Here is a 10,823-nt window from a genome sequence, read left to right on the forward strand (position 1 = left end):
AAGGAATAACTGACACACATTCAGTCTGAGGAGCTGGAGATGCCTCTCTTCTACCAGCTTTTTGACCAAGCCATTCTGGGTTGCCCAACACATAGGCTGCAGCCTAGTAATAAATGTTACCCAGCAAGTCCATAGACAATACTAGCTCTCAACTTGCTTTTTCTGTGCTGTTCAGGACAGCATCACCTAACAAGGACTTGCACTAATCTATCAATTAAGTTTTTACATTAAGAAGCCTCAGCACATTTTGATCCCGAATGTAGTTCATTCCTCCTGTGTAAAGGAATGACTCGGGTTCTTGTAGCTGTTGTGGCTGACTTAAAATATATTACTCATTTTGCATGAAAAATAATGCTGCAGGCATATCACTCTGTAATGGCTGCTCTGCGGCCATTTTGTGGTCTTTGGCTCACTCCCATTATAAATATTGTATTTTTGAGTTATTTCCAACTCACTCATTGAAAATTGCATCAACCTAATGTTCAACATTCAGGATGTTTGTTAGAAAAATTATCCAGGAGTTTAAAAGATGCAGATGCCTTAGCCAAAGGTAAGATCTCCTGAGACATTACATGACTTCTTGTCAGAGCTGTTGGAGTTCACATGAAAAGCCTTGGGGAGGGAGGCAAGAGCAGAAATCCCACAGCTGTTTGATGTAGTTTGAGGCTCTAGGTAACCTCCTACACCAGACACCTTATATACATAATAAGATTGTGCCTGGCCCGAACAGCTTACAACCCAAAGAAAGAGAGGCACAAAGAGGTGAAAGAGGTCAGGAAAAACTGGTTTTTGGGTACCAGGCCAAACCCTCCCCGCCCAACTGCAGAACTGTTCTTCATAACCTGGAGCAATTCCAGGTGCCTGTATCTTTTTGCCATCATTTTGTTGGTGTACAAATAGTGAACTAAAGGTCCTTAATCCCCATTACAAGAAAGGCTTCGTATGAGTGGTCCTAAGATGTTTGAGCAGGACTTAGCACAGTTTGAGGTAAGTGAATAGTGAGCAGGTGTTCTTTTTTTTAAACCGAGTTTATCCGTAAGAAATGTGCTCAGTAAGTTGACTTGGTGGTTCGTGCTTACTGGACAGCAAAATCAGTGTGCATTCTGGATCTTTTAGGATGTGTGTAAAACTGACAAGTCAAAGTCCATTTGCACAAAAACCAGCCTGGCAGTACAGGGTAAGGTGGGACAGATGTTAAGTGCATTAGAATTGGAAACCTCACAATTTGCTAGGAAGTTGCTCGAGATAAGGAAAAGGAAATGCCTCCAGAGATATCATATTCATATGCATATGAGCACAGAAGTGCTGGAGGAAGCGTGTGGGAGAGGCACACCAGCACTGGGCGGCTGCAAGAGGACCCTGACCGGCCCCACCAGAGCAGCACAGGGTACCTTGCCTGCCTTGCTTAGGGCAGTGGGTTGCATTAGTAACACAGACGTTGGCAGTTTGTCCTGCTTTTCTTTCCTGTCAGGCTATGATTTTATTGGCTTTTTTGACTTTGGCACACAAGCTATTAAAGAACGTGTCATGTCGGTAGGGCTGCTTCATTATCCGGGCTCCAGCCAATCCAGCCTCAACAACAGCTCCTACCAGACTGCATTGTGTGGAATTTCTATGGGTTGTTTAATTAATACAGCAAATACAAATGACATATTAGGTGGAGATATTGAACCTGAACTTTGCATGGGAATTTTTCAGCCCAAGAAAATACCACTAATATCAGAACGGTTTTATATTCTTTCTCCCTGTTGCAGTTATTGGGAGATGATATTTGAAAACGCTACAAGGAGCAGAAAGAAAGAGGTGTAATAAAGGCATCAATTTAGGTTTAAAACATCTTCCGTACCTAAGTGGAAGATGCAAGATGACACTGTGTAATTTTTAGGCCTATTACCTTATTACAGATGACAGAGGTGCATGTAGACAAATCTGTATGAGCAGACAAGCAATATTTAGAGAAGAAGGGGAATCGGGTGCTTAGACAGTAGCTGTTTTTTGACAGGCCTTTGCTATGAACCAGTAAAAAAGTAGCTGCATAATGAGACTTGGAACATGTACTACAACTGCAAGCAAGACACAGATTCTAGCAAGACATTGAAATCATAGCACTTTCTTGGTGTCTTGGTCTTGTAAAACCAGATGTTACTTGCACAAATTTGAGGCTTGGAAGCACCATGAGAACAGCAAATGGTGCTGGCTGTTTTCTTGATACAATCAATTCTTTAATATACTTCAAAATCATGCCAGAGAGAAGAAGAATGAGAGATCATGTTTTTTCCTTCTGTTCAGACTCTCCCCCAACAGTATCACCATTGCAACTTGGTACTAGGAAGCTTTCAAAAGATATCCTTATCCCTTGAAACAGAAAGAAGAAACCCTGTCCTCCTGCAACACAACCAGGTGCATAGACGTCATAGCTTAGACCGAAAAACTCTAACCACCTTTGCTAAAATGTGCTGGTTCAAGCGTGTTACTAAAATGGTTTTGAAAGTTCCAGTGGCTGTAAAGAGCAGCACTGGTCCCTCTGCAGGCCAGGGAGCAGGTAGCCTCCCTAGGAATGTGTCCTTTCCTCCTTTTCAGCCAGGCCACCTCCAAACTTTGGCAAGGGATCAGCTCCTTCATGGATGTACAAAGAAACCTGCTCCAGGTATTGGCAAATTGGCATGGGTGTTGTGATGTCCCTCCACTCTTCTTTCCTAGGGGACAGCAGCATTTGAAAGGTAAGAGACTGATTATTCCTAAATCAGCTTCTGAAACCTGCATAGGCAAAGCAGCTGCACTCCATGGAAATGTCCCTGCAGACACTGTGGGGAAGCTGGGCAAAGCAAGGAAATCTCAAACACAGCAATGAGTGCTAGAAAGTATGTATCTGAAGTCACGGCTGAGGCTGATCTTTATTTTTGTTAGAAAGATCAAAGAGAAGATGTGAAAGGTAAAATGCTAAAAAAAAAAAAAAAAGGAGAAAATATTCAGGGCAAAAGAAAACTGAGGGGTGGTACTGGGTTGCATCAGTAGAGAGTACAGTCCTTTTTTAACTAACAGACTTTCCTGAGGTAAGAAATTACATGAATTTGTCTTGAAATGACACTTGACAAAGGGCAAAGTATCCTTTATAATCTCATTTAATAAACTGTTCAGCCCACTTAAATATGCTTTCTATCTGCTTTATCCACTGGAAACATGTGCTTTAGCAATTCATTAACCTCCCTTCTAATTATGTGGATGTAGGCAGCACTCTGCTATGACCCTGCAGAGCCACAACACAAGAAATTTTGTTCTATTGCTCAAAGTACATGTTCGTTTCTGAAAAGGGACACAGAAAGGTCAGAGGGATGTAGCTGTTGTACCCTTTCTTGGATTTACTGGAATAATTACTTGCTTGGTCAGAATTAGCCATTACTTCAGTAAGGATTTTATTACAGGTCAAAGGCACACTTGTGGAAGCAAAAGCAAATCTCCTATTAAAATAAAAAATAACAGATAACATCAGATACAGTATTTGTACTTCAAGGAAAATATAAATAAGTACTTCATTAAAGATGTTCTCAGAGGAAATAAACCAGCTTGGAAGAGCTCTGAACTTTGGGGACATTTGCTCAATGTGGAGCCAAGTTCAAACTTTGCAGCTCTGGAGATGTATTATATTTTTTCTGAAGGGAATGTGGTGGGCTCAGGATGAGAATGCCGATAAGCACAAGAGAGGAGCAGGCTGCAATGTCTCCCAGTGCAGTTTATTTTCTAGTTTAGACTGGAATCCAACACTTGCTGTTTTTAGGGAGGAAACAAGAAAATTTCTGGGGCAGTTTTGAGACTGACTGCTGTCATGAAGTTAGTTTGTTTGAAATGCCCAGTGCCTAGAGATGAGTTCATGCTGTCTGACACAAGCATTTTGCAAGACTTTGAAGACAGCTATTTTCCAGCTTTAGTATTAATTATTTCAGCTCATATGAGCTATAGGCAGTTTTAAATCCACTTGTTTCAAAGTCTGTGAAGTGGCTTATACCACTTGTATCATGTGTCAGCAATGTCCAAAGGCTGCTAATGCACTGGGGGAGCCAAACCTTGGAAAGAAAATGGAGAAGAACAAAATGTTGTGTGTCTTCCTTCAGTACTCCTAGGAGAAACATCAGGAAAATTTCCAAGGGGTTTTCCATCCTGCTTTATTTTATTACTCATATTTATTCTCTCACTCCAGGAAGGGTGTCCCAGGTGTTGTGACAGCTGGGCGACAAGCCTATGACTACTTAGAAGTGCACTGTCACCTCACTTAGCACATGAAGAAGATGCGTGCAAATGTGCATGCTCAGATTGCAACAAAGATTAGAGGATGGACCATTCTTCTGCTTCGTGGTTGCACAGTGTCAAGTGCCACAGGGGTGCTGGGTTACCCATTACTGGGGTTTTTATGTATTAGGTCTATCACCAGAATAGACAGTTAAAATGAGGCAGAGCTCCTCTGATAGTACACTGGCTATCAGATGAAAATAATAAAATGTGAATGCTGCTCTAAGCAGTTGTCACAGAAATGCTCCTGTTCTGCATTTTGTGAATGAGGAGAGAGGTTTGAGAGAAAGGAGGTGTTATCCTGCACCTAGCACAGAAAGAGGATCAAGTAGAAAGTTCTGCACAAAAATCTGGTGTAGAAGAAAGCATGGAGCAGTGGAAAAGCAGTGCTGAGCCCTGGCGAGAGAGGGCAGAGGACAAAACTAGGTCTACCTCTTTGCAGACTTGCTCTGAAGAGATATGAACATAGTGCCGCCTCTGCTCTGGACTGGATACTGGACAGCCATGACGAGCATGGTGCTGGACATGGCGGTAACGCTGCTGGGAGGTGATGGCTATGGCTGCAGGCTCAATGCCCTGTTAGCCACAACAGCAGGGGTAGGTCGTGGCTGTCTATGAACAACTTGCCAGTACACCCAAGGAAATGTTCTTACTGGGTGCATGTCTAAGCTACGCAGAGAGCTTCATGGTTTGTACTTCACTCACTGGAGTGTAAATGACATCATTGAATTGCGTTTACTACCTGTTGCCTTAAGCAAAATTTTAGCTTGAGGATATCCCCTGTTGCACTTCTTTACTGTAGTGTAACTCCATTGGCTCTTTTCTGACTGAATCAGTCTGTATTGGGCAAGTAACTAGGACTTTTTGAGGAGGAAAGCTGGTTGCTTGGGTAGAAGGAGGCCACCATCCCTCCACAGCTACAACAAACTGTTTACAAGGTGAACCCTAGGTGTTATTTTGGACTTAGTCCCCATCCTCCAGATGCTCAAAACCATATATATGTGACTGACTGACATTACTTCATTAACTGTCATTGTACATAACCTGCGTATTTTGAGGAAGTGTTGCTGTGAATATCTTCACATAAAATTTTGAGCACCATGCATGCTCTGCCCAGTAAATGGGGGAAGAGTAGATGCTGCCGGCTATTTTACATCAAAGGTACCTAATGGCAAAATAGGCGTGAAGTGAGGGGCATAAGATGAAACACCTCAACCAGCCCTCGCTGTGCATCAAGGTAAATAACTGCACAAGAAGCAGGACTGTTATTGAAAAGCCTTGGGTTTCCATCTGGTATTTCATTCAGGTTTTCCTGAGATGAGAGGGGCCACACGCTGCTGTGAACAGACAGCAAGTGAGCACTTGATGCAAGCCTTGACACTTTGTGGTGGACTGTGACAAGCCCTGGGGTTTACTGTTGTAGAGTAGTGGCATACACAGTACAAAATCTGACATTAATCAAATAATGAACACGAAGGAGTAACGGACACGGATTTCTCTTCCAGCATTTCACTGTTAGATCTTCTCAGCCCAGAAACTGGGATATTTGTTATTCAAGAGGACTTGCCATTGCATCTGGATTCAGCCCAGTCAAGCATTTTTTGTTATAATGGGGAGGGCTAAGAGCTGAGCAGGAAGACCTCAAAATGACTTCTAAGACTAGTGCTTTTGCAGGAACCATCTGTGTAGACAGAAAGTCTCTTTCACATTTAATGCCATGTAAAGTGCTGTGTTCAGTAACTCGCTTAACTGAGTGAGTAATATGGAAGTGAGATAATAATACAAAGGTAATATAAAAACCTCTTGAGACATTCATGACAAGAATCCTTTCAGAGTGCCCTAGGGGAACCTTTTTTCCAGAAGAAAAGCTGACATAAGTTTTCCTACTATATCTAATTGTAAACAGCGTTTCCTATAACAGAAAATTGCGCTGCCTCAGGAGTGCCTTTATCTCTTAAAATTGGATACCCACCCATGAAGATGTGTGACCTTGCTGCCAGCTCATGTACTCAGTGATTCTTTTTTGATTTTAGATCTGGTGCTTTTCTGAGATAATAGATGGCTCTGTGGGGCTTACCGGTATAGGTATGGAATAAAATAAGTATGTGGTAATTAACCAAATGGGCAATAAAAATATAACCACTTGGAGTTTCAAAACCCTGTTTTCAAAGACTTGGTGGAAAGGGTTAAATAGGCTTGTAAATATACCCGTTGTGAAGCTTCTCCTGGCTGCATGCCCAGTGGCAGGCAGTCTGTTTGGATGCATAAGGGCAAATGATGGCATGGTTAGTCCTACAGAAACCTCTGGACTCCCATCAGGGATTAAACAAAGGTAACACTGAATTAGCTCTGTCTGTGTGTTCAGATATTCAATGTGTGCACAGAAACTCTCGGCTCATAGGTGTTACTGAGGACCATTCACAATCTTCCTAAGCAAGAATTACTTATCAGAGAGAATACCATAGCAAGCAAATTTCAAACATTTCAGTGTGGAAAATGGCTATGAACTTTACAGCATTAAGGATATTGTCCTTCCCTCCTATGTCTTTCTCTGAGTTCTGCCTCCTCTTTGTACTCTTGGTACTTAGGAAAGAGTTTGTTGTCGAAATCTTTTGCAGTTCACTATGGAACTCTCCTTGTTCTTGATGTTTGTTCCTTTCCTCCTCAAGTTCTTCCTGCACATGTGGATCATACGACTCTCCAACCAGCTTGTTCCTGCATAATACCCTGTGAGTTGTGGGTTTGTGGCTACTCCCTGTCCATACTTGTTACCATGGTCAGAGTCCTCACATATGAGGTATTGCCCCAGAAAGCAGGACAAAATACAAACTCCAGAGAAGAGCTGAGCAGGAAGTCTTGATGCTGAAGGAAGTGGTGGTGGGTTCAGGAAAGGTACCTATATGATGGTATACCTATCATATATACCTATATGATGTGAATTACTGCAATCCTGGAAAAATCCTCAAGGTGCCTCATTTTCACCTGGCACCTGGAGATGTTGAGATGCTGTGCTGAGCAGGCTGGAAGGAGAGGCACGGAGCTGGGGCCAGGAGCTGCATGGTGAATGAATGTGTGATAGTCATCCCTCCACATCCTAAACATTATAATGGAGAGAGGATGAAGAGTTCCCCTTCCTCTCCTTTGAAACCACAGTTTCTGCCAGGGTAGGTGATCCCTCTTGTCCTCCTTCACTGTCCAGCCCTTACAGTCCTGCCTCCTGCCATACCTACAGGTGTGGGGATCCTCTGTGCTCACTCCCAGGAATTTGTTAGGTTATAAATTTGTTACAAAGCCTAACTGCAATGAACACAAAGACCTGGTGAAGGTCAGAGTGGCAATACCAGGTGGAACAACCAGTAACCTCAGCAGTGCCAACAGGGCCCCAGACCTGCTCCCTGTGATTGTTGGAGGAGAGTAATCAGCCCCAGCCCCATGGTGAACCCCACTGAGAAGTCAGTGGGGCAATCCCTCCCCAGAAGACCCTGCAGATTAGCAAGGGTGAGCACCTACAGGGGCGTGGGGCTCAGGGGGGGCTGCAGGGGAAAAACATTAGGGTACATTGTATGACTTCTTATGGGGTGTTTTAAGGGGGTTGTGGGAATGTGCAAGCCTTATTATAGGATATTTAGGGGAAGGATCAAAGGTGGTTCCGCAAGGGGAACCAGTGTGAGGGAAAAGGGGATAAAAGTGGCTGGTCCTGGGTAACAGCTGGCTGGTCAGTATGCTTGTCTGACCAAGCCTTGCACCTGATCACCAGAGTCTATCCTACAGTTTTACTTAATATTCTTATGTAATGATGTAAATAATTATTTACTACTTCTACTATATTACTCTTACATTTTTTTCTATCCACCTTCTGTGTGGGCACACCCTCTGTTCTGACCCTGTGTGAGAGACCACCAGCAACCTTCAAGCCAGACTGGTGGGCAGCAGCATGAGAGCAGGGTGCTGGCAACTGGGGCGGGACACGAACCTCAGAGGCTGGAGGGTGCCGGTGCCAGCACCCGGGGAAACCGGGGCCTGAGGCCAGCTCTGGGGCAGACTGAGTAGCTAATGCCAGCTACCAGAGAGACCCATTTTGCAGGTGTGGGTACGTATTTCACTAGTGGACTTCATCAGTCTTGATCAGCTGGAGAGGAACAGTACCTGCTGCCTGTGCTGTTCACATGTGTGTGAGCGCTGTGTGTGTCTGAGTCTACACGGTGCCAGTAAAGGCACTGCTCTCTCTGTGTTCATCTGTGGCTAGCCATGTGTGTGTGTGTGTGTGCGTGTGCACATGTGCACCTCCCGGTAACCCGTCCTCAGCCTCACTGCAGGCTGGACCTGGGAGCAAGGAGCTGCAGCACCCTTGCATCCACTGGACAGGGGTAGGAGGAAACTCCCTGGGTGCTGTAACCACAGGATCTGGCTACCCATGACAGAACATGACACAGAAAAATACACAGTACTCCTTGTGCAAGGACAGATTCAAGGTTTAATGGTGAACCACTTTGTAGATGCTGGCATGGGGTGGCAGGTCAGGCTCATTCACAACAGAAGACTCTCATGTCATTGAGAGCTGTGTCGTCTCCCTTTCCCTGGGGTTCCTCTACTTTTGTCTGGAGCCCACAGATGGCCCCGGAGATGCAGCTGCTGCTCCATGGGCCGAAGTGACCCCCTGAAAGTCCCCAGCCCTCCAGCTTTGTCCCGTCTGAGCAGGCGAACCTCACGTTGTTGGCTGCCGTGTCGTCGCGCAGGTGCTGCCTCTTTTCCACACGCAGTGAGAAGGAAACCAGCTTGTTGCTGGGGCAGAGCTGGGCCTTGGTCCAGTTTCCCCACCTGCCAGAGAAGACAGGCAAGACGTGTTCAGCTTCTGCTGTGTGCAGTCAACACTGCACCTTGCCTGGGATCTTGATAGGCCTGGGACAGGGGATTTACCCAGGGATGGTGGGTTTCTACGAGCACCTGTTTCACTCTGCTTCCCCATCACCCTCTAGACGCCTGGCCACCATCAACTCTGGGCTGCCCTGTTGCTGCAGGACCCCTTGGGAATTTCAGCTGCTTTCTTTGTCCCTGTTACTTAATATCTATGTCCTCTTCAAAGTAAGCATTTGAGGAAAAGGAGAAAGTACAGGTTTAAGATCTGCATTTTTTGAACTCTCCTTCATCTTTCAAAGTACTGTCCCCTTCCCTGGGACCAGATGTCTACCCTAAAACCTTCACACTTTGTGGTCAGGGGAACCTCAGCCACCTTCTCAAGTAGGATGGGGAGACATCTTCACAGGGGGTGTGGGTGCCTATGGAGAAACCATTGCACTGGTTTTCCTTCATGTTCCCCAGAAGCTGCTGCCCTGAAGGAGGAAGAGAAAGCAAAGACTACTCACCACCCCACAGAGGACTCAATGACTGTGCCGTCTGTGCAGAGCAAACGGATGCCATTGAGAGCCGTGTCATCGCCAAACAGCCAAAATCCCTGGTAGGGCTCCACCTTAGAAGAGGTGATGAAAATGGGAGTGGTCAGCACCCTTCCGCATTTAAAAGAAGAGATGAGGTGACCCCTCGTGAGGAGGGGTGGTAGGAGGCTCCGGGGACAGAGCCAGACACAGGTAGTGCTGCTGAGCAGGGCTGTGAGGCAGCTCCATGGCATTTCTCAGGGAGTCCTTTTTGCTCTTTCCCACCTCTGCTTTTTCTCCAAACTGTGGAGCAGAGGCTCTGGATACAGGAATGCTTGGTGGCTGCTGTCCTGGGTCATGCCCACCTTCTTGCCACGTGCTGTGACACCCAGAGCTGGAGTGCTGGCAGGTGGGAGTTTTTCCCAGCCCCTTGGGAACGGGCCTTGCAGTACTGACCCCAGGTCTTTTCTTGCCCCATCAACTCCTCTGCTAAGAAATTGCTCACTGGCAGAGACCCTAGAGAGCTACTCTACGCTAGAGATTTCTTGCTGATAAGCCTGCACGAGCAACACAGATACAATGCAAACTGCTGCGATGGGACAAAGTGTTGTGGTGAGCCCTGATGAGACCAGAACAAAATAACAACATTTCACAGCAGGGTTTTTTTCCCACCCCAAAGAAGGAATGAAACCTTACCTTCACTTCAAATCCCTTAGCGTAGCCACTGGGGCAAAATTGTTGGTGACCCCAGGAGCCCCAGGGGCCTCCGTTGGGCACCGTGAGGACGGACTCATATTCCCGTGCCTCCATGCTGTGGAGGCAGCAGGAGCCCAGGAGGCAGAAGATGGCCAGGATGAGCAGCTGCATTGCGGGGGACCTGCACCGCACCTCACTGTGTGGAGGTGACGGCATGGGGAGATTTATGAACCAGGAGAATGGGTGGGAGTCCTTGGGGAGTGTCAACAAACCCCACAGGGAGTGCTGGTTGTTGCTATGTACTGCTCCTATTGACTGCCTGTCCCTTGGTGGTGGGGCCACCCTTGCCAGACGGAAGGGGTGTCACCAGTGCACGCTGGCTGGGGGGCTTGCAAGGCTGTGAAAACTTGTGGATGTGAGAGAAAGGAAGGGGTCAGAGCTGGGACCACTTCCTAAAGGGGTGCTGTGGTT

General features: G+C 46.0%; 1 protein-coding gene across 1 annotated transcript; it reads right to left on the reverse strand.

Moving 5' to 3' along the window:
* Positions 1-8,807: 8,807 nt before the first annotated feature.
* VMO1 (vitelline membrane outer layer 1 homolog) lies at positions 8,808-10,523 on the reverse strand. Its single transcript, XM_009489219.1, has 3 exons — positions 10,353-10,523; positions 9,648-9,751; positions 8,808-9,102 (listed from the first exon to the last, which is right to left on the reverse strand). Exons 1-3 carry the CDS (start codon positions 10,521-10,523, stop codon positions 8,808-8,810), a joined length of 570 nt encoding a protein of 189 aa, XP_009487494.1.
* Positions 10,524-10,823: the final 300 nt, after the last annotated feature.

Source organism: Pelecanus crispus, chromosome 1 (assembly GCF_030463565.1).
Source record: "Pelecanus crispus isolate bPelCri1 chromosome 1, bPelCri1.pri, whole genome shotgun sequence".
In the NCBI taxonomy this organism is placed as follows: Eukaryota; Metazoa; Chordata; class Aves; order Pelecaniformes; family Pelecanidae; genus Pelecanus; species Pelecanus crispus.

Bases quoted from the DNA above. Each gene is read 5' to 3' on its own strand.
- VMO1 (XM_009489219.1), bottom strand. From the start codon at position 10,523: ATGCAGCTGCTCATCCTGGCCATCTTCTGCCTCCTGGGCTCCTGCTGC. The intron at 9,752-10,352 runs GTAAGGTTTCAT...ACCTCTTCTAAG, and splicing joins CTAAGGGATTTGAAGTGAAG to GTGGAGCCCTACCAGGGATT. The intron at 9,103-9,647 runs GTGAGTAGTCTT...CTTCTCTGGCAG, and splicing joins ATTGAGTCCTCTGTGGGGTG to GTGGGGAAACTGGACCAAGG.